Source organism: Passer domesticus, chromosome 14 (assembly GCF_036417665.1).
Source record: "Passer domesticus isolate bPasDom1 chromosome 14, bPasDom1.hap1, whole genome shotgun sequence".
NCBI classification, from domain to species: domain Eukaryota; kingdom Metazoa; phylum Chordata; class Aves; order Passeriformes; family Passeridae; genus Passer; species Passer domesticus.
This window is the reverse complement of record NC_087487.1, coordinates 13,240,751-13,267,781: the sequence shown is the minus strand read 5'-3', so window position 1 is coordinate 13,267,781 and position 27,031 is coordinate 13,240,751. Positions and strand designations below refer to the sequence as shown.

Here is a 27,031-nt window from a genome sequence, read left to right as displayed (position 1 = left end):
AAAGGAAAAGCAGTAGGAGACTCCAACAACAGCACACATTTTATCTGTCTCTCTGTGCAGATATGAAGCATGAATAGCATCAAAGAAAGCATGAAAACCATCAAGCCTGGCCCACATCCTGAGCAAAGGAAATAGCCATCCCTTTAGTCAAAGTCAGCACTGCTGTGTCTATATCTGAGGGGTAAGCAACACAACAACACAGGTTTCCTGTCATGGATGGGTTCATCTGCTGGGCTAGGAAACAAAACCCTCTTTTTCCCCTTCCTCTCACAGCATGTAACAGGGTGAGATGCAACCCAGCCTAAGGCCTCTCTTGCCACAACAAAGCAGGTCACAGAAGCTCAGCAGAAACATGCTGTGAGGCTCTCCCTGGTGCTCTCAGCTGCAGATAACCACATCTCCTTGACTGTTCAAGGTAAAGCCAAAGAGCCCAGATCTCCTCTCGTTTACACCAGCCCAACAGTGTTGATCACAATGGAGAACCTCAAGCAAATTCAGTCCACAGATGAATTTCACACTGATACACAGACCTCAAGCAGATCTTCAAGTAGATTACAGCTCTTCTTAGACTAGAAAGGCTCTGAGAACTACAGAAATTCTTATAATCCTTCATTTTCATGTGAACAGGATCCTTATTTCCCTCCATGGCAGCTCACCTGGTATCTGTTTTCATTTTCCATGGTTAAACCTCTGGCATAAGAGTCTCCCACTTTAATCAAAAAGATTTGATGTCACAGGAAACCTCTTGGGAATGTGCTAGATGGAGCTCTAGCTACAGCTCGTGCCATCTTCTTGTGCTTTTCCACAACCCAAAATCACAAACAGAAGATCGCAGCACTGCGAGTGGTTTGGAGGGCAGGGAAAGGAGGAGATGGGCTCACAGCAAGAGAAAAGCAGAAGCAAATGGATCCAGAAGATCCCATTTCCACATAAATGTCTCTAATTTTTGGCTAGAGCAGAGGAAGGGGTAGGAGAATTCTGAAGGCACTCAATGCCCAAACAGCTTTTCCTTGAGGAAAGGGCAGCATTCACAGCTTTCCACGGGCTGAGCTCTTGAAGACTTTGCAAGATTCACTAAACCTTTGGTCAGAGGAATTCCAGTATCCGCTGCGCTTCCACTGTTGCCACCACTAACGTAGGCCATGTCCATATTAGCCAGGATCACAAGTTTGTTTTCTCTGGAACTCTTTCATGGATGGAGTAGTTCCAAGATACTAAATGATGTAGCCTGATAGCTCAGGAGGCAGAGCTCCAAGATTCCCCACCAATCTCCCCTTAGGAAAAGCCCCAAAGTAGGAAAGCACTTAACAGGGTATAAAATAGAAAATAAGAAGGAAAAAAAATCTATTTAAGACCAAGGGCAGCATAAAAAAAAAAGGCTATTTTCAGGTCTGAGATGGCCTGTGATTTGAGCCAAAGCTACCCTCTTGTCCAGAGGCACAGCCAGTGCTTTTTCTCCAGCCTGCACGGAGGTGCAGCTATTTAAAGCCACTCAGAGGCCCACTGCATGATGGAAAGCAGCCAGATCAGTTGGGCCTCATCGGTTTTGTTTTTGTTAGGTTGAAGCCAGAGTATGTGAAATGACTTGTAAGAGGACCAGGGAAGGGGGAAAGGCTGGGCACCCAGCAGTCTCACCCACAACATGCAGAGCTTAGTCTCTGCCTCATTTAAGTGGTCGTGGGTCACAGAGGAGGTCCCTGAGCAAAGAGAATGGCTCTTTTGTCCCCTGAAATACCCACGGCCATGCAAAGACACGTGGCAAAACTCTCAGGGGTTACAGGTCAGCCATGAGAACACTCTGCAGGAAAGTGTTTGCAAAGTTGGTGGTAGCTGGCATCATGGGCATTGTCCAGCTGCTCCCCTGCCTCTGCCTCCCCTTGTGCTCACACTGATACATCCAGGAGCCTTCTCCTCTATGATTCTCACTGCTGGCAGGAAAAAAAACTGTCTCCCCAGCCTCCACAAGTCCCCACTTCTCACCACCATGCACTCTCACTGCCTCTGCACTCCACAAAGCCCAAGGGACCTGGCATGAAAGATCCCATCCTAGCAAGTAATACATCAATTTCATCACTTTGGTTTTCAAATATATTCTTATGTCAATTTTTAATTATTTTTTTTAAGTCAGCCCTCGGAGTGCTGCCAATTTAAGCACAATGCACAGTGCTACAAGAGCTTATTTCCACTTTGCCTGACAGGTATCCATGTCCCTGTGACACTGCCTCTGTTCCCCAGCTGCTTCAGATAGCAATAGTTACCCTAAGCATTTTACAGTTATTGAAACCACTGACTAATGTGCCCAGAAATGAATATCCACTGGGAAAGAATCTGGTTTGGGCTCGTGTTCCTTAATTGCTGATTAATTCCAATTATGGTACAGCTGATCCACCAGTACCACAGATCACCACATCAAAGAGCCAACCAGTAAAGGAAGCCCCTGAGTTAGAACAGCAACAGCTCTGTTTCAGAAGTTCTTTTCAGCTGGAAAGTGCTTCATAAACATTAATTTGTTATGCCTCGCTCATTCCCTGGGGAGGAAGGAGCTGTTATGTTTAATACACAGGCAGCAAAACGGTGGCACAAAGCAGGACCACATTTTCTCCAAGGTCTCCAAAGGAACCAGTGACAGTCCTGAACATCCAACAGGGAACAGCCTCAGCTCCAAGGCTCCCATCCTCTGCAGGAGCTCTGGGCTCTAGAAGGGACAGAAGTGCTTGGTAAAGCCAGAGGGCTGGGATATGGCAGCAGACATCAAGAAGAGACAGAGATGGTGGGCAGGATTGCACACAACTGCTGCAGCCTGCAGCTGGGACCTTCCCAGCCCAGGCAGTGCCAGGGATGCTCTCCTGCTCTTCAGAGGCTGGGAGGAGCTGATCAAGGCCCAGAATAAATCCTGGCTTGTTCAAGCCTCTTTACTCTGCCATCTGCTCCAGCACCTCCTTATGTTATCTAGAAAGGCCAGAGCTGCCCTCCAGGAAGCCCAGGAGCTGTACAAGCCCGAGAGCCTGAAGTGTCAGGAAGAACATCCTGTGGGAAAACATGATTTTGTGGAGTTTACAAACTGAGGATGGAAACTGAGGAGCGCAGGAGATCTCAGCAGGCAAGGAGGCACTGAGCACTACAGAGGAGCTGTAAATGGGAACAGGAAGAGCTGAGGGCTAAAACACAGCCAGAGCAGCAGGGAGTTTCGAGGAACAAGATTTTGTTGATTTTTTTTAGGCTGTTTGGATGCTATGTTGTCTGGAATTATTGTTCTTTGTCTGTATCTCTCCAGTGATCCCATTCTGCTGATTTCTTTGGAAATGAAGCTGCCACCACAGGTCTTCAGCTCTTGATAATTGCCCCAGTAGATGGTTCTCAAAATAAGTTGTCTTCTGCACCAAAATACGTCAAAGGGTGTTATTACACTTCCCAAGGGAGAGCTCCCAGCTCCAGATTTTGTTTTGAGACCATGTCTTGGTATCTTTCAGTATTTCACAAGCTCTAAAACACACACCCCAGGGCACAGGGAAGGCTGTGCTCTCCCAGGGGAAGACAGGAAAACATGGGTTTATGCTGATACTACAGAGCTCCTGTGGGACTGTTTGGATAGTGCCAACTAAATGAGTGTCAGGTATTTGTGGCGGCTTCATTCTGCAGCAGGGGCTTGCTCCCACCAAACACACATGAAACATGGTAAGTTTTTGCAAGGGAATGTATGAAATGCCTGGAGAGCTCCTTGGAGCCACAGATGAGGTGAGTGAGTGTGGGGGGCTACTGCTGTGCAAGGAAACCCTCACTCCACCCCAGAGCAGAGGGTGAGCTTTGCAGAGTGGAGAAGGTCTGGCACGGCACATCAGGGCAGTAATTCAAGATCTAAGCCCAAAATGTGTGTCTGCTGTTGATTAAGGGTCATCATTCAAAGGAGGGAGGAAGGATCAGGAGTCCCTTCTGACAAGCTTTTTCCAGCAAGTGGTCTAGATGTGAATTTTTTCTCAAGCAATCAGCTCTGAGCTTAACAAACTACACATCTGCCAGGCCCTTCCCTGCCCCAGTTTCACTCTGGGTCTGCAAATAAGTCTCCCTCTCTCCCTTCTTCCTCTCACATCAACTCACCTAAATGCACAAGGCATTTAAAGCACTTGAGCCCAATCTTATTTCACACCATGTCACTCTGTGTAAGCCTTTGTGTGTCTGCCCCACTTGAGCCATTGGCATGTGCTGATCAAACATCAGCAGGGATTGGGGCAGTGAAGTGGCTGAGCTCACAGGGCTCAGATGGGGAGGCACTGCAACATGGAAACTCCTGGGAACATGGCTATGCAAAACCTACTTTCCCTACACTGGAGGATTTTATGCTTGAGAAGGAGGAAAACAACTTTACTTAAAAATAAGGAAAATAAGTCTTTCCTCTTCTCCATCATCTACCAACAAAAATCCTACTTTCCACCACAGCTAGGACATCTCCCCCTCTATTTTAGCTGTTCCTTGAAGCAAGGACTCCCCACACCATGACTAAAACATACAAGAACACACACTTCTAACAGCACCTCCACATTTGCACATGCAACTAAATGTGAGAGATCACAGTCCACAGCCCAGAATTTCAACCTCACTCCCAAAACCAGCCTGTGCACAGAGGAAACCAAGCTGAGTGATGCCAAAAGTGCCATCAGAAAGCAGGGAGAGCGTGCACAGAACCTGCTGTGTGTGGGACACGTGGGATGGCCAGGGGGGAAGCGTGAGAGGGAAGCAGAGAGGGATGCCACAGCACGTGGCAGGGAGCAGAGGAGTGCAGGAGAGGGGCCGAGAGCTCGAGCTCACACGTGTGGGGCTGAGAGCACAACACGCTGAACATTTACTCTCACATTACAGATTTAATGGCTTTTAACAGGAGACTTTGTAAGCGATCAGGAATTGGAACAAAAGGAGCTGGGGGAATAATTATCCTAACCAGGGGAGCTAAAGAACATGGCAAAATCTGTGCTGAGCAATCATGCTAATTAAAGGCACCCAGAAGAATCAGGATAGAAACGCCAAATGGTTTTCACTCTGCTGCCCTAATCCACTAACAGCCTCGGCACTTTGACTCCCACCAGCTGTGGGAAGGACGGCTCTGGGTGAGCTGTTTTGTAGCAATAAATGACAGAGATAAACAAGTGACACGGGGGGTTGGTCCCCTCTGCAGTGGAGCCTGAACAACAAGCGACGCTTGGCCCGCCAAACCGAACAGTGGCTGCTTTGCACCAGCAGCCTGGGAGAGGACCAAATGCTCTCACAGCCTCCAGCTGAGCAGGAAAGATCCCAACCCGCTTCCCAGAAAGCAGAACAGCTGCTGGCAACTACCAGCATGGGGCTGAGCACAGCCCACAGCCACAAGCCTGGTCCTTTCGGGCTGCGCAGCCCTGCTGCGTGACTGCCTCTGCAGGGAGCTGTGTCACAGCTCAGCACGCTGCTCTGTCCTGGGATGTGTTCCCAGTGCCACACCAGAGCTCTGGCAGCATTGAGTGTGCTGCTCCCTCGTTTGCATAGCTTCAGTCATCACAGAGATGGGTCTGCTCAGATTTGGCTTTCAAAGATAAGGACATCTATGCAGGAGGTACCATCCTCATCTTCTAATGCTTAAAATTGCAGCTAGAGTTATTGCCATGCTAGCATCAGAAAAGCAACAGCTAACACTGCAATATGGGCACATTGTCACCCAGAAATGTGGAGCCTTGACAAGTGTCCATGTTGTAGAGGAACAAAATGAACACTAATGCTTCAACAGACTAGAAGCTTTACAGACCAAATAAAAATTCCCATGCATTCAGCTAATGTAAAACCCAATCAGACTCCTCAAGGAGCTGTTGAGCCTTGGTCTGATGAGGATTTCAGGGGAATATCTTCTTCAGATATACCTGAAGTCAAACAGGACATCACATGCCAAGGTAGGTGGATGCAGAAACACAATTAACAGAACAAGACAAAGAGTGGTGAAATCGTCCACTGAGTACAGAGAAGTCTCTCTCTGCCCTTCCCAACCTCCAAGAGAAGGTTTTCCTCAGATAACTGCTTGGGTGAGATGCGAGTCTCTTCTCCCCAGCAGTGCAGACCTGGGTTTTGTTGCAGTCACCTGCATTGGCGCAGAATGAGAGCTGTGCTGGGGAGGTGGGGAGGCAGAAAAGCCAATGCTAACAATTGCCATCAAGTAACAGCTTTCTACTTAAAAAAGGTAGGGTTTTTGTTAATCAACAGGTCCATTAACATGGAGCAAATATCTCTGTCATGGACACCCACAGGATCACAGGCTGAACTATTTGTGTGCAGCATCTTTTGATTGATTCACACTAAAGATCATCAAGTAAATGAGAGAGGATGTAATACTTCTGCAGGAAACATTCCACAGCGGATACATTGATTGCAATACTCAGCCAGCTGCCGTGTGCCAGCCTCTTCTTAAAGAGATTTTATATTTGATTCTCTGATTAAATATTTTGAAATGGAAAAAAAAAAAATCAGGCCTAGATTTGTGCTTCCTTCATGGAACCTGGTTTTCTTCCAAGGAGAATCACACGAGTGACCAATGTCCAGTCTCCTCCCTCTCTTCCTGTTCTCAAGACTTATGATTCTATTCACTTGGTCCCAGTCCAGCCACTCCACTGCCTGGCCTCTTCCCACTAAATCCTTGGACCAAGACAAGAGAACCTGTTTGGTGGCACACCTGGAGACCTGGTGTTTTTATTCATTCAACCACTACATGCATTTTGCCTGCCAGTGCCTCTCTGTTTCCTCCTCTCTCCATTTCAATCCTCTCTCTCCATTTTCCATCAAAAATCCACTAAAAGCCCAACAGGACAAGAAAAGACAGGGCTGAGAAGGAGGAATACCCTGAGACGAATACAGAGTCAGAGAGTCCAGGACCCATGAGGAAATTAGCAATGAAACCATCAGCTGAATAATTTGCCCCAGCAGCCATCCCAGCCAGCAGGGATTGCCTTGGAGCCAGAGCTGAGAGCTTGTGCTCTCTGCAGCTTGCAAAAACAGGTTCTTTTTCCACAGACCAAGTCCCAGGCTGACACCTCCTTTATGAGCTGCTGAAAAACACCATTTTCTGGACGAGCTCTGCAAAAACACAGTGACACTTCCAGTTTATGAGCAAGCCCTGCCACCGCTCACCGAGCCACAGCCTTGGAGCTGTCAAAGGCGTGCTGAATGAGAGCAGCGGGGCCAGGAGACTGCTGGCAGCTCTGCTGAAGGGACGTGCTTATTTCACATGCAAATGAGCCACAGAAATTGAGACCAGACCCTCCTTCTCCCCTCTGAGCTACTCGTAAATTACAGAGGCGGGAGGCAGGTGAAGGGTCTGTGAGGCAGGTGAAACACAGAGGTACAAGGGACCCAGCATCTAATTGGAGACGAGAGGAGAAAGCTGAGCACTCACCCAGGGCCCACAGGGAGACACAGCTAACCCTGCCCTCTGAGATAAGCTCCATCAAGGGAGCGTCCAGCCTGTTGGATTAATGACTCCTTGAGGCTAATCAGCGGTGCCAGCACCTACAAATGAGGGCCCTTCTCTGCTGTAGCTTCCATCCTTTCTCTCCTTCAGCACCATCAGGAAAATAAATAAATAAAACAAGCCTGTAGGTCCGATGCAAGCTGAACTACATGGGTCATTACAGTCAACAACAAGGTGAGTGCTGCAGGTATAGGCTCAGCTGTGGATTCTGGGCTCCTGTCTCCTCTTCCCCTCTTTTCAAAGAAAATAAAATTGAGTTTGCATCGACTACTGAGAAAATGAGACAACATTATACAGGACACGACCCTCTGCAATCCAATTAGGACATCGCAACACCATAGCCAGCATGGAGTATGTAGCCCTGATAAAGTATAGGATCAAGGAGAATGATTTTATGCAGTAAACATTAAAAGACAAAAGGGAGATTAATCATATCAGGACATCCATCATAACTAGAGTAAGAAATAAGTTTGGAGTCACACAACAAACAGCACTCCTGTCTTGGGGCTTCCCTCCCAAATCTTTCTTGTGTTCCCACTCAAGACACTTCTCAGAGCTGGTCATTAAAGACATGGTAGAAGTTGGGAAATATTTTTACCACTTGCTGAACAACTTCCTCTCAGCCCCTTCCCCAGAGCTCTGACAGTTTTCAAGAGAGTAAAGTCATTGTTCACAGAGTTTCCAGCTGTGGCCCAGAGCAACACACCCAAGGGTTCTGATTTCAGAGGTGCTCAGATCTGTTCAAATACAGGACCAGCTAGAGCAGCAGGGCTGTTCCTCACTGTACCAGGACTGTGGGCTTGTAGATATGGAGTCTGGGCTCTGTGCAACCTGGGAGACAAGTTCTGCCACACTAGGCTTGTCAAAACCCAGTTCAGCCAAACTCCCTTCATACCTGTTTCACCACATCAGGCAAAGGAATATGCACCCAGTGTATTCTTCCTGCTAGATGTGTGAAGGAGGACACAAACCTTTCTAACTCTTGATTTACATAGCAGTCTGTAGCAGTGGTTTCCCAACTGCATAATGAGTACATTAACTTTGGCTAGCCAATTCTCCAGAGATGAAGAGATGGAAAAAATAATCGAAACAAACTGTGATAGAGTTTTTGATTAAGCAGCTGATGATCAATAAAAGTTATCTGCGGGGCACAGAGTGTTAATGAGCTACCATTCCTGTGTCAAAGAAACACCTGAGCCCACAGAGGTCAGGAAGACCTGCTCCTCCTGGACTGACAAGGTGAGAACATGGGCTATGGAGTCCACTGGTCTCACTTGCCCTTATTCCTGTTAAAGGGGTGATGGTGGAAGAAGGATGAGAAATAACCTTAAAGCAGGATGTGGCTAGAAAGAGAGGAATTAAAAAGGTTAACAGCCTGACTCAGACTTGAGGTGATGTGTTTGGGGACAAAAAAATAAATTGAAAAGGCATTCATAGCCTTCTCAGACAGCTCCATTTATTTAAAGAGGCCTTGGAGCTCTGCAGCTGTAACACCAACAACTCTACAGCAGGGAGCAAGAAGGACCAGCCAGTGGGGTTACCAGCTCCCTGCCACCAGTAAGGCACAAAGTGACTCACTCCACATCCTGGGATTGCTATCCCCTTATCCTTTCCCCCACAACAATGTCATTGCAAAAAAAGGTGTTAAATATCTGGAGTTCTTAATATCTTAATTTCATCCCCAAAGATTCTAAAGCATTAAAGAGTGGACTTTATAGAGAATTTCTCATAATAACGTAGCCACCTGTTTAATAGCACACAGCAGCAAGGCTGCACAAGGGTTTCAGAGAGCAAGTGGAAAGGAGAGTTTCATATTAAAACTACAGAGAAGAGACAAGGCTCAGATCAGCAGACACATAAAATATCACTACCTCCGCCTGAATTTAGCTATTTCACTGTAACTAATCATTTTGCTCTTCTAGAAATATCTGGAGAACTGTTAGTGACCACAGGGAGCTGCTAGGATCTTTGTATTACATTTCCTCCAAAAGTTCCCTCCTCTGACAGCCCAGCCCAGCCTGCCTACAAAAGGGATTTGTTTTCCCAAAACCCACTTAGCCTTCCTGTCCTTAGAGGGTCTAGGGAAAGCTGAGAAAAAATCAGCAGACAGGATACTTGTTCTGAAGTGTCCCACAGGGAACAGAGGGGATGAACAGCACATTAGGATTTCTCCCCCAATTTCTCAAATTCTCACGGAACTGGGGTTTGCAATCGCCCTCTGCAGAGCCCATGTCAAGACAGATCATTAATACTACTCGACACTGAGGATCTCTTGTATTAAAAAAGCACAGCAATTACTTAGTTCAAATCTCTATATTATTCATAAGATCTATATCTATCATGGATATGGTATTTACACTGCTATGGGGAAATGTAATAAATAAGGCAATAAGCGTTTCCTTCCTCCAGGTCAAGATGAAAGTCTGCATCTTAGACAGCAGTGCTTTCCTTGGGCAGCCAGGCTCACATCCCAGCCTCCCTGCCTAATTCCTGCAGCCAGGGACTAAAGCCAAGCTGAAAAATGACTGCTCTTCCTCTGAGCCCAGCACTCGGGTTCCAACACACTCCCATGACTGGAGGAGGCAATGCCTAGGTGGAATGAGACCTGCAAGGAGAGGTCTCTTCAGAAGTAGTCAAGAGAGCAAAGCAGAATGTATTAAGACTGTAGTATGGCCCCCATGAAGGTGGAAAGGGAGAATTTCATCTAAGCTATCTGGAAAAGAGCAGGAAAAGTTCAGAGCTGCCATTTTCTGGGATCATAATATGCAGCTGACAGCTCCAAGGATGTGTTTATCCATCCAAACCCCTGACTCCAAAAGGCTGCCTGTGAAAGGACTTCAGGTGGGGACTCATAAACATGCAACATGGTCCAGTGGGCTGAACATGGGCCAGGCTGCTAGCTGTCAGCAACTTGGCACGACCTTGAGCAAATTGATGTTTTTCCAGCTGCCTCTCCTCATCCATAAAATGGAGATGAAGATGCTCGGAAGCTCTTTGATGGGCTGGAAGGAGAAATGCCTCTTTCCAGGAAATAGTGGAGATACAACATGCCAGGTTACTTCTCCTCATCAAGAAGAGGATAAAATCTACCCCATGCCTCAGATACTCAGCTGCCTGCTGTGCTCTCAGTAACGTTCCCCTGACATTTGGGCTCTGCTGGGATCTGGCACAAGAGCAGAACAGTCCCACCCCACCCCATCTCTGGGATTTGCCCAGAATTTATTTTTAACACAGCCTCAGTGTGAACATTTGTGTTGGGATTTGAATGAATTCATGCTGATCCGGGACTCTGAACTCGTCTCACCCTGACTGTGCCAATAGCCAGGACTGTCAAGAGAACAGACAGCACAATCTCCCCCACCCTTCACCAGGAGTCTCACAAGAGGCAGACCCAAAGCCTCCCTCCTCATTCCACTTGTAGGAAGGAATCTTAGGGCAGCCACCCCAGATGGAGCCATTCCTGCTGTCCAGGGTAACTAACTTGTTCTACAACATAAGACATTTTCACCCTAAGCTGGGCTTAAAATGACCTTTCAAAACCATGCAGCCCCAGCTAAGTCCTTTATTTCCCTGGTTCTGGAATGTGGGCAGTGGGATAGAACAGGAGCCGTGGTCCATCTGAGAGAAGACTTGGAAGACTGGGCTGTAACTTTCTGGTATGCCAAGGCCCCAGGTATAGCTTGAAACACAAGGTCCTTGCTCTTGCATACACCTGATGGCCACCACCTCCCTTGCTCAATGCTCCTCATCAATTACAGCACAGAGACATAAAATGACTGATACTTTTAATACAAAGAGCCTGTCATTTATTTTTTAGCTGGCGACAGGCCCTGCAGTCCTGGATGGATGCATTATAAATCAGCTGCATTTCTAACCATTAAAAATTCATCCAATTCATAATGTAGGATGCCTATAATTTCCTTATTAGTGTTGAGTGTGAGGGATTTTTCTTTCTCCTCCCTTGGCTCTTTGCTTTCCCAAGATCTTGCTCATCTGAGGATTAGCTTGGCTTAATCCTGCAAGAGGGAGGTGGAGGGGTGAGAAGGGCTGGGAGAAGGGAGACAAGGACTAAGGAAATTTTGTTCCAGTGTTTTCTTCTAATTGCAATTTGCCATATATACTTAGGAGACTTAGCTGTCTCCTGTCATACTTATGGGAGCAAGAGAAACTGTTTGTCCTGAATTTAAGAGATGTTTGTATTGTAGGAGAAAAGAAATTCCCTTTTATCTCATAAAGGGAAAAAAGGAGTGTGGTGGTTGGACAGGGAAAGATGATGTAAAACCTGTTAAAAGTACAAGTAAGATAAGAACAGGTGTCCATACATTATAAACCAGTGCATTTAAAATAGATCAAACATATATATGAGATTTATATGTAAAAATAGGTAGGTATAGTAACCTTCAGACTCAGTGCCCTCATTCAGTGAGGAAAAATAGGTTAGTAGGCCTGAAAGAAAGGTGTGGCATTTTTACAGACCCACAGCAGTGACAAAAAACTTCAGGTGATGCTGCAGCATCAGCAAAGGAACTTGGAACAAGCATCAGAAAAAGCTGAGTCTACATGAAACTGTAAAACATCACTTAATTTGAGTGCTGCATCCCAGGTTGACCAGGCTTGGCTGCAGACAGCAGGACAGCCTGGTCCCTGGTGTGGCACACACAGAAATGTTCATGCGTTCACTGAGTCTCGTTTGTTCCCATCTCTTAAAGAGATGTATCCAGGGAGGGACAGGGAGACAGGGCTGGAACAGATTCAAGCCAGGCTCAGCACTAGGTAACTTGCAGTGTGTTTAGGAATCTAAAAATGGATTATGCAATAAACCCTGCCTTAATGGGAGACAAGCCCAGGCATTGAGAGCAGTCCTCGCATGCTGTGACTCAAATGTACTTTTCACCTCGAGATGCTTGCACACAAACCTTACATCAGCTGCACATGGAAATGGGTTTACTGGGTTCTCCAATGGATATGTTCACTTCAGCAAATCACATCTTGTTCAACAAGGCCAGTGCTTTACTCTCAGCCACAGTGAAAAGCAGCTGCTTCAGGTCAGGGCTTTGGGAGCACACGAGCAGAAATGGTGCTTCCATGAGCAGCAGCACCTTCCTTCATCCCACTGGGCCACTCCCTGCCTGCACCCACCAACAAGAGCAAGACAGCAGGATGTTGAGGGGGACTGGAAGTGTCCAGCAATCAAAAATGGCAATTTCTGCATTTTTGTTATGTGAAGCAGTCGTGCTCTGCTCCACCTGCCCTGTGCTGCTGGGAGCCATCTCTGTCTGCCCACCCCATCTCCTCAGAGCCAGCCACCACACAAGGCTGGGAAACAAAAGCCTCCTTCCACACAAGAAACTCTTTAGGCAGAATATTTTTTTACATGGGTCTTTCCCCAGGTTTCAGGACTGAATGGGACATTTGGGGCTGTTTAGCCCAAAAGCAGCACTAAGCACAGGTTTGGGGTTTTTTAACCTTTACTGATGTGCAGGCTCTCTGCTACATTCTGGGTTGTACTGCTTGTCCCACAGGGCAGCACCACTAATAATGTTCCTGCTGTGTGTGTGGTCATGCACAACTCCTAAACAATAGCAGCTATTTTTAATTAGGAATCACAATTTAACCAGACAATGATCAAACAATGAGAGCCTGCAATCTCCAAACCAGAGAGACACCTCTGTCTGATCACAGTGAGGCCCCACACACTTCTGAGAGATTTTAAACCTGACAAAGAATCTGGGGAGACTAAAAAGTCACAACACAATGTCCTTGCAAACTCTGGGAACTCCTGGCTCCTTCCAGGATACCCCATGGCCAGGTACCACAGGCACATCCTTTTTATCCCAAGAATGCAGAAGTGCCCCAGCTGCCAGACACTTTCCCAACAGCCAAGCATTATAAGGCACAAAAAACTCATTCCAAAACAAGACAAATGTTTAAATGAGGGCCAAAAGAAATCAATGCCACCACTCAGCCCATGCACACATACACACACTAGTTATTTTCACAACGACCCACAGCAAAATTCACACAATCCACGAGCCATTAGGAGAACACTCTTGACTGCCTGAGTCTGCAGCAGCCTCAGGTGGAGCACTGTGTTGCTACCTCTTGTCTTGCAGGGATGAAACCACACCCATGAGGAGTGCTGAGTGGCAAACACAGCCCTGCTCTCTCTGGCACAGACACCTCCTTCAGGTTTAAGTCCACCACAAGCACAAATGGATAGGGAGAAGCACCAAGACCCCGACACACAGCTGGTAAGAGAAGGAATGTAAATCTGGTTTTATCCCTATTGTGTCCCACTCCTCTCACCCTGCCATGATGAGTCTGGACTCATGCCAGACCATAGGTGAGTGGACAGGGACACTCTGGGGTGTGTTTGGAGAACAGGGAATGCTGCAAGAGGAGTGGGAGGCTGTGAACCCCTGTATGAGATGAGCAGGGGGCTGGATAGAAGGTGGAATGTCAGGGTGTACATACACATCCTCCATGAGATGCTGCATTCTTGGGCAGTGTGGTCCAACCCAACTGATGCAGGGATGAGGCTGCCAGGCAAAAAGAGCAGCCGGCTGCACTAGAGCCACTCCAAATCCAGTAGGAAAACAGGTCAGGACCTCCTCTCATCTGGTTTGTTAAGTTCTTGACAGTTCACACATCACGAGCTCCCTTCCTGAAATTTCCCCAGGTGAGCCAACTCTGCTTCCAGACTCCACAGACATCAGGATTGAACAGTCCAGTGGGGATGCTTTTAGGCAGAGGAGAAAGCAGAGTTTTGTATGAGAAAATACTTCCCTGTGAACCCCTTGATGTTTGTATCCAGCATTCTCTCCACAAGCTGGTCACCATCAACAGCCCAAAGCCACATTCTTCTTGGTTTAAGGGTTTCTCTTCCTCATGGATCTTCACCAGGAACCAATGTATCATCACTCAGCTGTTCTGCCAGTGTCACTTCCCCATTCTGGGGCTGGAGCCTGCTGGTCCCACTTTGATCCTGGGTGTTGTTACAAATACCTCCAGTAAACACACATTAAAGCAACAGAGAATAGATCTAAAATCCAAACAGCAGCAGGAGGTGATCATCTTGTGCTCAAACCAAGTCAGGTGCCCATCCCATCTGGGGCAAGCAGGGCTGCACTGCTGGCTCCAGCAGCTCCTCCTAAAGCAGGCAGGGACCAGGCAGACCACGCTGCTTTTCTTCCTCATGGTACATCCACACAGACAACATCTCCAGAGCTGGCTGAGGGGTAAGGTATAGGCAATGGATCTTGCCAGCCTTTCCAAGACATCCTGAAAAAAACTCATTTCTGCAGCACCATCACAGTAGGCAGGTCTGAAGTGTGAGACTGCAGCTCAAAGTGCAGGTGCAATCGGTGGGATGGAAACTCCATTTCTGATAAAGTAGGTTGGGCTTCTGGAAAATGTGGATATTTCTTCCACTTGCTCTTTCAGGGATAGAAGAAATGACACAGAGCAGAAAATAGCCCCAGGCAGGAAAACTGAGAGCTGGGAAGGTTGGCTCAAGTCCCACTGTCCATGGTATGTCTCCTGTTGGTCAGACGTTGCAGCCTGGACAAGGGGACAAGAAGGTGATTCTGGGCACAAGGGAAGGTCAGTTCTCCTCTGGTGGGGGACAGAAGCAGTAATTTTGGTTGCTCACACATTTCTTTAGAATACCTACAACACCTGCTCTGGGAACAGCCAGCCAGAGCCCACAAGGCTTCTTCAACATCCAAATCTTTTGCAGGATGTTCACATCAACACTTGGAGCTCAAAGCAGTTTCCATGAGCGCCAACAGCAAACCAGAAGGGAGGGAAATCTGGAGGCAGAAGGTCATTGCAGAGACCCCCAACGCCTTCACCTGTTGGCAGCTGAGCTCTGAGGTCAGGGGTTGTCCACAGTCCCCAGCCACAAGCCCAGGCTGTGCTACGAACAGTGAGGAGACACAGCAGAGAGCAGCAAAACACACATAAATGAGTAAACAGCTACTCACAGGTCCTCGTTAAAACCCTTAAAATACCTCACATGAGCTGAGTGAGAAGGACAAGACTGTAAGACCACGAGAGCTCCAGCACAGGAGAGTCTTCACCCACAAGTGCCTACTTCAGAAGAGTAATGGGAGCTGGGTCCTTCTGGAGAGCAGCCTGGGGACTTCATTTTACAGGAGACAAGAGGAAAAGAATAGTTTGGAGAAACAGCAGAGCTCTGTGTGAGGGACTGAAACCTGTGGAGCCTGGCCCCAGGCTGGGCATGGAGAAGAAGAGTGCTGCTGTCACTTCACCCTGTGCTCCACATTTATATTATATAAAAAGAATATTTGACAAATTATCTTATTCCAGGGAAAATAAAAAAAAAAGGAAAAATTTATTTTCCACTACCAACTGTCTCAGTTTTCTTTTTTAGGCAAATAAAACTACAAGCACTTATGACTTCAGTTTTATGTTGTTGCTGTTTTTGGCAAAAATGGGACCATGAACTGACCGAAAATAGAAATGCTGCATACTTTGTATCTTCCCATGCCTAGGATGAACAAAACACACTAGACAAGCAAAAAAAAATTAAGAATTCTAAGGGTAAATATCCTTTTCCATTTAGTTTTTGAGATCTATTGAAAGCAGAGTTAAGAAAATCTATTTGTTTAAGAAATATGATTTTTGAAATGACCACAATGTTCCTTTTAAGCTGCACTGAAATAAAAGATAAAGACAGGGTACTGAGTGAAAGAGTGCTGATGGCGCTTTTATTGTGTGATTTGCCTTGTTTTTTTCTGAAGTACTTCTTTTTAGCCGATTACCACGTATTTACAGTTAGTGTAATTATATCTAATTACTTAATTAGCATGAATACGTGTAATTACTAACTTTGAATATGTAATTATGTCAGGGCAGCCTGTAATAAATGAGGTTGAAAGAAACCCTCATTAGGACTCTACGAAAGGACTGCTGCTCCACCCGTGTGGAGAATGCATCCCAGTCCCCAGACTGCGCCAGTCCTGGAAAACACAGCCAGCTCCAGTCCTGGCTGGCAAAAACCTCCCCCAAAATCAAAGAATTTGCCCCAAAAGTTCAGCTTCACAATACTTGTTGCAACTGAGCATCCACTGCTGGGATGCAGGTGGGGGATCTGCCGCCCAGATCAATTTTCTCCATCAGGGTTTGGATTTTTATCTCAAATTTGTGCCATTCTCCAGAAGACCTGTTTTGTTAGATGAGAAATACAAGGGAACTCCGAAACAACTCTGAAACTGTTCTGCGGCATTTGAGTAAAGCTCAAGAGATCAGATCCAAGAACTAATCTGCATCTGATGCATTGTGCTCAGAATTAATTACTACTTAATTACTATTATTAAAGTAAAACGACCTTCCAAAATGTTTCTTCTGAAACATTACCAATATTTCACCACAGACATCTCCAGCTACTCGTAATTACAAAACTTCAATTTTGGGAAATCAAATCCTGACCTTCAAGAGAGGGAGATAATGTAAGAAGCTGCTGTTACTGCCAGGCCTGCTCAGAAGGAGAAACAGCCAAATTCTGGCCACAACTGGGGGTAGACTGGATCATGTTTTGCATTACCAAAATCTGTGACCATTGGCTGATGTTAGGTAGTCCTAAACTCTCATCCTCATGACTTTCTCTGCCCATTGTGCTTGCCACAAGTCCCATTCTTCTCCTCTGACCTGTTTATTTCCAGATATGGAGGTGCAAACTCATCACAACCTGTTGCTCCTCCTGCTGCTGTTTGCCAAGCAGATATGAACTTGTTTTCCCTTCCATGTACACAAGATCAAGAGAAAAAGACAGTTTTAGCCTATTCTTCTGAAATCTACTTGTGGTTGGACTGTCCACATTGCCAAGCTCTTTTCTTAACCCTCCAGGTAGGGCCAAGGACAGCTGAAGCAAGGAGAGGATGCCAGGCCAGCACAGCCTGGAGTTACAGCACAGAGATGGGGGAGCATCTTCTCAAAAACTAAATGCTTCAACATGAGAAAACACAGTGATGCTGGTGTCCTCCATGGCTCTTTGAGAACCCCTCACCCAGAAAGGGAAAGAGAATTCTGAGTCAAGCTTGTCTCCCCTCTGCACTAAGTCAGGCAGTAACAGAAAGAGGGTAACACAGCTGCAAAAATCCCAGAAAGACAAAAGTGAAGGTGGTTCCTGTGCCCCTCATCCCATCAACACGAGGACAGCACATTCCCAGTGAAGAACATGTCTCTGTCTCCTTGAGGACACTTTAAGAAGAGAATCCCATGGGACAGCACTGCACAGAGGGAGCACAAGGCCTCCAGCTGCACAGGCAGGGAGCTGCTCTCCATATTTCAGCTGCAATTCCATTATGCAGAGCTAAGTGGCTGGGAATAAACATCCCTCATCCCTGCGTGATAAGTGATGCTTGCTAGTATGGAGGGTGACAGAAATCTATATCACATCAATGCACTATTAATACTGCATTAAGCATATAGAGTTTGCTCCCCTCGCTGCAGCACGGCAATAGGGATCAGCATGTCCTCAACCCAGGCAGCATCCAAGAGCACAGGGATTCTTGCAGGAGGAAGGAAGGAGAAAAGCTTCATGTTGGAGAGGAAAAATGCTTGCTGAAGGTGTTGCTCTAGCAACAGCTCAGTGCAAAGGAGAGATGCTGGGTGTCACGGAACACCTTTGCTCACAGCTGGGCAGCAGCTCTGGGGGAGGTGGTGGAGTGAGGAGTTTGCATCTGTACAGGCTCAGCTGGGCATAGAGGCACTCCCCAGCCCAGAGGAGATCTCTTTAGAAGTGACAGCAAAGGGAGAAATGTTTGTGTCCAAGCTCTGCACAGGGGGAGGGAAAAACCCTCCAGCATGATAACCATGGGGAGAAGAGGAGCAACAAATATTCTGCAGCCCAGGCTTATGTTGAATAGAGCACATCAGATCAAACAAACCCCTTAGAGCAAAAGCTCCCCAAAGCATGGTTAATTTAATACGTGAATTATGAAACTTTCCAGCCTCAAGAAAAGCCACCAGTGAAGTCAGAAGTTTTGACCAAGTTAAGCCTGGGGACTAAAATAAAAAACACACACCAAATTCAGCTCTGCCTGAGGAATCAAGGATTGGGGTTTGCCCCATGAATGACAAAGAAATCTAAAAAAATTAGGGGTTTTCAACATGAAAGCACCCAGCTGTAGTTTGCCTCTTACTATCCCCCAAAGGAAGTACCAGTGTTGTGGGGTTTGGTTTCAGCCCCACTGCCTTGCAGTCCTGGAAAAGCTGGAGCATTCCCTCCTGTGGCACCCTTCACAGGAGAAGCGCCTCCAAATGCCACCCCAAAAATCTCCGTGAACCCTTCAGATCCTACTCAAACAGCCCCTTGAAGCTCTGAGGTCAAATCCTGCTGCGAGTGACTTCCCCTGCAACCCACCCAGCCCTGACAAGTCCCACAGGGCAAAGGCTCAGAGCAAAACTTAATCCTTTGAGGTTTAAGCTCTGCTACAGTCTCAAGAGCACCCACGTCTTGCAGTGGTCGATGTGCAGATTAAAGAGATTTGAGACAGCACAGCAGGGAAAGGAAGAAAAAGTAAAGCGGGGCAGCCCTCCCTCCCAAGCCATCAGAGTTTGTAAATCATTTTGAGATGAGGTGCTATAAGAAATGTAAAATATATAATTAACAGCACAGAAAAACCACGCTACATTCAGCTTCTCCACTCCTGCCTAATCACCGCCCTCCTCCTCCCCTCTCTACAAACAGACCAAATTTAGCACATTAAAATGAAAATCAAGGGGAAAGCCAGGCTCGTTCTTTGGGTACATCCCATCACTCTGGCAGGTGAAGGACAGTGCTAACAGCTTGGGCACAAGCCAGCAGGACCCATGAGGATGCACAGTGTGGGATGCTCAAGGGATACCTCCATGGGAGCAGCAGCTGCTGCTCCCCTTCCCCTGATGGAGGAAGGGAGGCCAGGAGCAGCGTGCTCCTGCTGAGCACTCAATGCCACGTGGCTTCCTGCAGGTTGGGAGATGGCTCTTCTCCCTGTTTGCAGGGGCTGAGGTCTCTCTCTGCCCCCGTGAGTCAGCAGCAGCCAGGGGAAGAGCAGAGGTGACATCAGCACAGCACTCCCTGCTTCTGGCTGGGCCACAGAGATAGCCCAAGCTGAGGGCCTGGCAGCTTTGGTTTTGCAGGATTTTTATTTTTCCAGTTCTACCTGGAACCAAGACACACCAAAAGGATGTGCAATAGCAAGAGAGAAATGTCGCCCAAACCTCCTGCATTGCTCAGCTTGCATCTCAGAAGTGGTAAGAGGCCTGGGAGAGCTCAGCTACCGCCTATGAGCCGCATGCTGGGGAGGGCTGCATCCCACCACTCGCGTGGGAAGTGGTGCAGGACTCCCAGAAAAGCATCCTTTTACACAGCACTTTTCTTTTATGCTCAGAATTTAGAAACACAACATGGAGAGGGATACTTGATCACCTCCTGCTAGTCTAATGAGCCCAGTTCATAAAACAAATTTATACAGGAAAGATGCAGAAGCTTTACAGAAGCCCACAAAAATAAGACATCAAGCATCTAAAATTCCTGGAAACAAAGATAGCTCCAGGCATCTGCCACACCTATGCCCATATACCCTGAGCTTCCTCCTGGCCCTTTGGGGAGCCAAAGAGGCAGCCCCATGACTGGGAAACTGCTGGAGGAGGAAGGGGAGGCAGGTCCTTTCCCCAGCCAAGCAGGGGTCACATCCATCCCCACACTCCCAGGGGGCTCTTGCTCACACCTGGGACCTCATGCTTGGAGCTGATGAGGAAGAGCCCAGCTTGGAATGGCACTTTCAGGCAGGGGGGGGAAGGTGACGGGTGGGTGGCAGAGGGAGGGTGAAGGGAGGTGAAGGTGAGAGTGGAAAGTCTTTTCTGGAAGCATCTACATGTATGTTGTGATTTCTGACACCTGAGATTCACTTTGGTTTCTGGACCATACCAAGACCCACTCTCCTCAAAAACCTCCTTCTCTTCTTCCTCATCCTCTTAACCTCTCCCTCCCCACCCTCCTTCCCCCAACCCCCCAGCCCACCCCTCAGCCCTGCTGGGGGCCGTGGCTCGGGCACTCACACGTGTCTGGCTTGTGGCAGTTGTGACCTTGTCGGAAGTACTGGGGGTTCTCGATGACGGGGATGCGGGTCATGCCGATCACCACCGTGTCCGGGCCGGCATCCAGGGACGAGGGCGTCGTGATGCCATGGTTGATGTGGTGCAGAGGACTGGCTGAGTCCTCCTCTCCGCTGATCACTGCCACGGGACCTGCAAACAGCACACACATCCGTCAGGGACAGCAGAGGACAGGAGACCTGTTGATGACATGCTCATGGATGGGTCACCACCAGCCCATCCTAGCGCTCCTGCCAGTTGTCCCATCCCCAGCTTAGTTTCTCCAGGCAGCTCACAGGATAGAGAAGACATCTAAAGTTTTCCTCCTGGCTTTAAGGTACCAGGCTAAAAATCCCAACGGTGAGTCATGCAAAAAGTCCTCTCCTAGGGCTGTCATGAGAGGGCAGTTGCTGTGGTGTCTGTGTACTCTGGCATCACAAGCTTGGAAGAAATCATAACCAGGCTTAGACTGAAGAAACGTTACTCTCAAAAGGGTAGTTCACCTCAAATCCATATTTGTGATATGTCTGTTGCCCAGTGTGTTGCCCACCTTTTTGCCCTCCTGCAGCTTCACCTGAGCAAACTCAACGAGCCCTTCAGGGAGGCTGATGCCTACAGGGACCCACAATATACTGGAACAGATCCTGCTCAGCTCAGGCTCATTCCCACCACCACCACCACAAATGGCAGCAGCTTCCCCTTACCCCCAAAATTCACAGCACCATCGACAGACAAGAAAATGAAGCAATGTAGTCAGACACGCAAGATAGGAGCAATGGAACACTTCTATCTCCTTTTATTTTGGTATTAGACCCTCCACTACCTGTTGCAGCCATTCTTGCTGCATTGGTGTTGGACAAGGTAGGGACCACAGTGAAATCTTGCATGAGACATTTTTAATATTTTAACATGGGAAGAAAACCCACACTCAACAAGTGACACTCCTTTTCTCTTGTCTGGATGTTACCAGGGACTACCAGAAGCTCAAGTAAAAAGGAGCAGAGATGCTGCAGTTAGGCTTTCACCTTATTCAAAGCAGCCAGCCTTTTACCTACATTGCATAAAAAATGCTCATCTCCCATCAGTAATCTGCTTCTAATTGCACAATTACTTTATTATGTAGCACTGGCAACAAAGAAGGGACTCTTCAAGCTATTTTACTCTCCAGGGCTACTGGGAGGACGAGGAGAACACCGGCTCCATGCAGCCATTCTTCCTGCATTAATCTAGTCTAAAGGCTGCTCATTTTTGGTGCTTCAAGTATTGTTTGTTCTTCCAAGTGGGATATAATAAAGTTATTGTGTAATTAGCAGAGTCTTGGCAGCTGTGACAGGTGTTTTAGTCACGAGGAAAAAAGCTCTCGCCCTTTACTGTGAATTCCTTCTGGCAGGTTCTGCTTTTTTAATGTCACTCCCTGGGCCCGCGTGACTTCCCAGCTCTTGAGGTGCAAAGGCAAAATTCAGCTCTTGATGCAAGATGCCTCTGTTGGGACTACACGTGGTATATTTCTCCAAACACAAAAAGCGAATGGGCAATTTTGGTTTGAATGACTTTTGTTCCTTCGCAATGTCAATTCATTGCAGACAAACCAGGAGGACTCGGTTTTGCATGATGTGCACATTCCTTCAGCCACACCCTGCACTGCTGGCTGGCCCAGGGAGAACGCTGCATTTCAAGGTGCAGTTAAAAAAAAAAAAATCACAAAAATATCAACTGGTATAGACTGGTGTAAATAATCTGAGAGGAAACCATAAAGATCTCCCCTGCAGTGGGAGAAGCTATTGAGGGCTTACTGCTTTCCTTGAGAAGCCTAGGCATTGCTCCAAAGAATGGCACCTCATCAGGCAAGGGGATGTGAAAGGCCTCTCTGGAGGATTATAGTCAGATTGGATGAGACTTTGAGCAGACTGGTCTCATGGAATGTGTCCCTGTCCACGGCAGGAAGGTTGGAGTTGCTGATCTTAAGGGTCCCTTCCAACCCAAACCACTCTCTGCTTCTGTGTGAAGGAAGTTTTCACTGCCCTCTATTCTGAGAGCAGAAACCACACCTTTGTGCCAAGGAGCAAAGAGGATGAAACCAACCATGGTACAAACACCAGGCTGACACAGACCCTGCTGAGGCCCTGCTTCTCAGGGACTCACAAAGCCCTGCCTGCATTTGACCCTTGCTGCTCTTGCTTGCTCAGCACCTCCTCATTTTTAGGGAGCACAGATCCTGGCAGTGTCCCTCCGGCACAGGCAGGCTGAAAGGGCATGGCTACATCTAAAAGAGCAGGGGACAATTCAGGAGGTTGGGTACTTGTGAAAACAAGCACAGGAAGCATCTATTAGCCAATGTTCTTGTGGCCATTTCCCTGACAACAGACCCGGAGTTTGACCTTCTTTACACTCCACAGGGTTTTTTTCTGTGGTTTACTTCTTAGGAGGGCTTTCTTCCTCTGTTATCTTAGTTTCATCCCCAGACATAGCCAAGATCTTTGAGGCAAGAGGTAACCACATCTCAGCTGATCCACAGCTGCATCCTCACTCCTCACAATGCTCACAATGAACATTGTGTCCCATGAATGGACTCACCCTCTGAGTCATCCAGCTCAGGTCAATGTCACAAACTTACCCATTTACAAGACCTACCAAGCCTCAAAGGCCTCAAGCTGAGCTCTGATTCTCCACCTCAACCCCTCCACATCTCTGCAAAAGTGGGAAACCCCAAGAACTGCGAAGGCAGAGGCACCACAGGGAGAACACAACATGTAAAGTGTATTCTACCCTTGCAGTAATCCAGGAACAGTTTACTCCCTTCAACTGTACTTCCAGGTCTTGAAAAAAACTGAAATAAATCACATTCCCAAGAATCCTAAGGAACACTTACAACAGATTCACTGCATTAGGCTTCCAGCTTTCCAAAACAGTTCTGGTGATTATAGGCACAGATTTGACATGCCCTAGAACATATAATTCCTCCAAATATCCTCTAAAAGATATAATTTGATTAAAGGCAATTTTCAGTGGAGGACTACTCCAAGTTTCTCCTATTATGTTGTAGGGGTTTTGGGTGTGGTGGGGGAGTATAAATCTGGACAACAATAATTCCTACAGCCACAGTCATGCTGCTTTATCACATTAATTCTCTCATTCCCATCTCTTCTAGCTGGTCACTGATGAGATCCAATTCTCTCTAAGCCCACAGACTCTCTGTTGTCACTCTGAGACTCAGACTGGTGCTGGACTCACTGTGTAAGCCTGAGACAAACTTTAAAAACATCGTGGATATCAAACAGCCACCAATCACTTTTATAGGTGTGACTATTGCCCTGACTCAAAATATACTCTGCCATTAGCAACTCCTGGAAATAAAGCAGCTACATAGACTTCAAATTTTTGAATCTATCTTGGCAATAACATATTTTTTTTTTGCTTTTAAGCAGGCAAAGAGGTTCAGTTTTCTGATGTATAATGCTGGTGAATGGCTTTATTTGGAAGAATTCTCACTGGTTTCACCAGTGCATTTTCCAGGTAAAGTTAAAGGGAAAAAAATTAAGCAGAAAAAAAATAGAGTACAGATTTTAGAGATTTAGCTTTATCTTCCATTTGACATGGAAATGTGCAGAGAGAGACAGAAAAGAAGACAGTTTTGTATAGTAAAAATGTATGATAATAGACAAAGGGTAGCTTGGAGTAATTCCTAACATACCATCGTGTGATTTTAAAACATTATATAAAATATTTCAGAGCTTTTCAGAACAGTGATGCAGTAGCTGGTTTTGTGAATAGCTCAGCCTGTGTTATGGACAAACTTACTACAGATATTAACTATAAAAAAAGGTCTATTTGTTGAAACTTTAAGAAGTCTATGTCCATTCTGAGCATTGAACCTGTTACAGCTGTACTCTGAAAGGCTCTCCCCTGGCTCTCCTTCCTTCCAAGCAAGGCTCTCACCAGCCAGCAGCCTCCACACTGTCTGTGAGGACACAGCTGAGCTGTTTTCCATGCTAACCCCATGCAGCTTTCCTCTCCTGACAAGGAGGCAAAACCAGCAGCAGCAATAGAGGCACTCCATCACTCCTTTTCCCTGTGAGGAAAGGCTGGGGAGAGGTTAGGCTGCCCAGGGTTACCCCTGAGGGAAGAAGCATCCACTACTCCAGCCCCTCCACAACACCAGTGGAAGAGTCAGCCACAACGAGCTGGAAACCAGGACCAAATTCATCTGATGTTCACCAAAGAGCAGTAAGGCAGCTTGGAAATGTTACTTTTGGAAATGCCACAAGCAGCAATTCTGTTCTGCCTTCCCTCCCACACCTCCTCTACAGCCAACTCCTCTTTCCCAAGAAAAACACCTCACTCAAACACCACCATTCCCAGCCTCATCTCCACCCTCTGTTCTCCCCAGCCTCCCAGTCAGGCTGCACTCCATCCATCCATCCATCCATCCATCCATCCATCCATCCATCCATCCATCCATCCATCCATCCATCCATCCCAGCAATGTTCCAACTCTTCTCATCTCTTTGCATCCACCCTGATATTATTATCTCTGTAAACACTCCTCCAGATTCCCCCCAAATCTCTGCTTTTCAGAAAATCTCTCCTTCTCTGTTCAGCACTGTTCCCCCTGGCTAAACTAGAGTATGGCTTGGTGTTTACCTTCACCTCCCTGTTTATCTGGAAGCTCTGTGAACAGGATATAGTTTTCAGTCCATTTCTGTGAATTGCCTGGTTCATTCACAGTGTTATACAGAGAGCTTGTTACTCATGAAAAATAAAGCAAATAATAATAGTAATAAATAGCTTAGGGACCCCTGTTTGCAAGATCATATCATAGTGAGAAATTATTTATCAAGGCTAAGAGCTATACTTTATGATAAAACAAGCTCAGGAATATAGGGTACTGTATAAATAACCATAGATTAGAATAAGATAATGGTCACTTCTCACATATTTGTAACAGAATGAATGCCCCAAGGCAAACAGGTGAAAAAACAACAAAAACTCCAGCTTGGCATTACAGTAACCTCTGCAAAGCAGCAAAAGCAACTGAAGGTGAAGAAAACATGACCTCCAAGGGAAAACTGAAAGAATTATGCTTTGTGTTCAGAGGAGAAGACTGAAGGCACACGTGATAACAGCCTTCAAATATGTAAAAGGTTGCAGCAAAGAGAAATATAATAGCTGCTCTCCACGTCCACTGGGGATAAAACAAGAAATAATAGGTTTAAATTGCGCTGAGGGAGATTAGAGTTTGAATGTTTCCCTGATGCCTCATGGTACGGCTGGTTGAGCACTGGAACAGATAACCCAGGGATGCTGTGGGGGTTCAGCCACTGCCAGGCGGGGAGGGAAAGGCTGAAGAAACTTATCTCAAGGACAGTTTAGCTACAGGGAGTGAGCTCAGAGCCCTCACAGGCTGCAGCACTTTTTGCCCGGAGCCAGAGCCCCCAGCATCTTCCCTTTATGATGCTTCCAAGGAAACCCCAAGGAGGGTATCTCCAGTGCTCAGACTAGTTTGGGCAGCACCAGAGACACTGTGGGTGTAGCACTGGTCTCCAGCATGGTTTCAGAAAGGACAACTCCCTGCACATCCCAGGCCAAGTGCTCAGGACAGAAACTGAGTTTTCTGAGGCAGAGAAGAGTGATGTGAGTGCTCAGGGCCACGGGGCAATCCCCTCTCCCCACCCACACCTCTGGGAGCTGTTGTGCAGAACACCATTTTTTGATCAAAAATGATCACTGCAAGAGCTAATTGTGCCATCTCCACTTTCCTTTGTAATATAAAGAAGCCATATAATTAACCTACTTAATTAGGAACTGTGTATGACCCATAACTAGCAAAAAAAAAAAAAGCTCTCCTAATAAAGTGGGTCACCATGCATTGTATAGCAAGTGCTGAAGCAGACCTCATTAAATTCCAATATATAGTATATAAAATCCCTTCCCCCTCTGACTCCAAACCCCTGTTGGCACTTCCATATTTCCCCAATCATAATCTTAAATTCTGTTCTTCAAGAGGTCATATCACCAACTGGCAAGTAGATAATTCCAAGTCTACATCTCTCAGCCTTTAGAACTCAGAGCTACATGCACACATAAACAAGGGTAAAAATAACCCCAAACTTCAGCTTACCAGGAAAACAAACAAGTTTAAAAAGAAACTTAAAAAAATTACCAACCTTTTGTTGGAGCTGAAATCAACCCACACCCCAGGGCTGATCTCTGCACCAGCAATGAGGGGAACTGAAACTCATAAAAGAATAAGCGAAAGCACAATAAATACAATTAAAAATCCAGCCATGCTCAGAGCAAGATTGCATTTACTGTCTCATAAAGAGAGCCTCGTCCTTTCAGGCAAACAAAAGAAAATCAATTTCTTAATTTTTATTGACAGATGTGGGCACGGAGCCAAGGCAGAGCTTGGTGCCTACGCGGGGCCTGTTTGGAGCCAGCCTGCCCCGGGCT

General features: G+C 46.8%; 1 protein-coding gene across 3 annotated transcripts in view; it reads right to left on the bottom strand.

The window, feature by feature from the left end:
- NTRK3 (neurotrophic receptor tyrosine kinase 3) overlaps nucleotides 1-27,031 on the bottom strand; it is a 216,149-nt gene that overhangs the window by 83,169 nt on the left and 105,949 nt on the right. For all 3 annotated transcript variants that reach the window (XM_064389097.1, XM_064389098.1, XM_064389099.1), the window contains exon 12: nucleotides 20,546-20,734. In XM_064389097.1, the coding sequence (XP_064245167.1) occupies nucleotides 20,546-20,734 (189 nt within the window). The remainder of the gene's footprint in view (nucleotides 1-20,545; nucleotides 20,735-27,031) is intronic.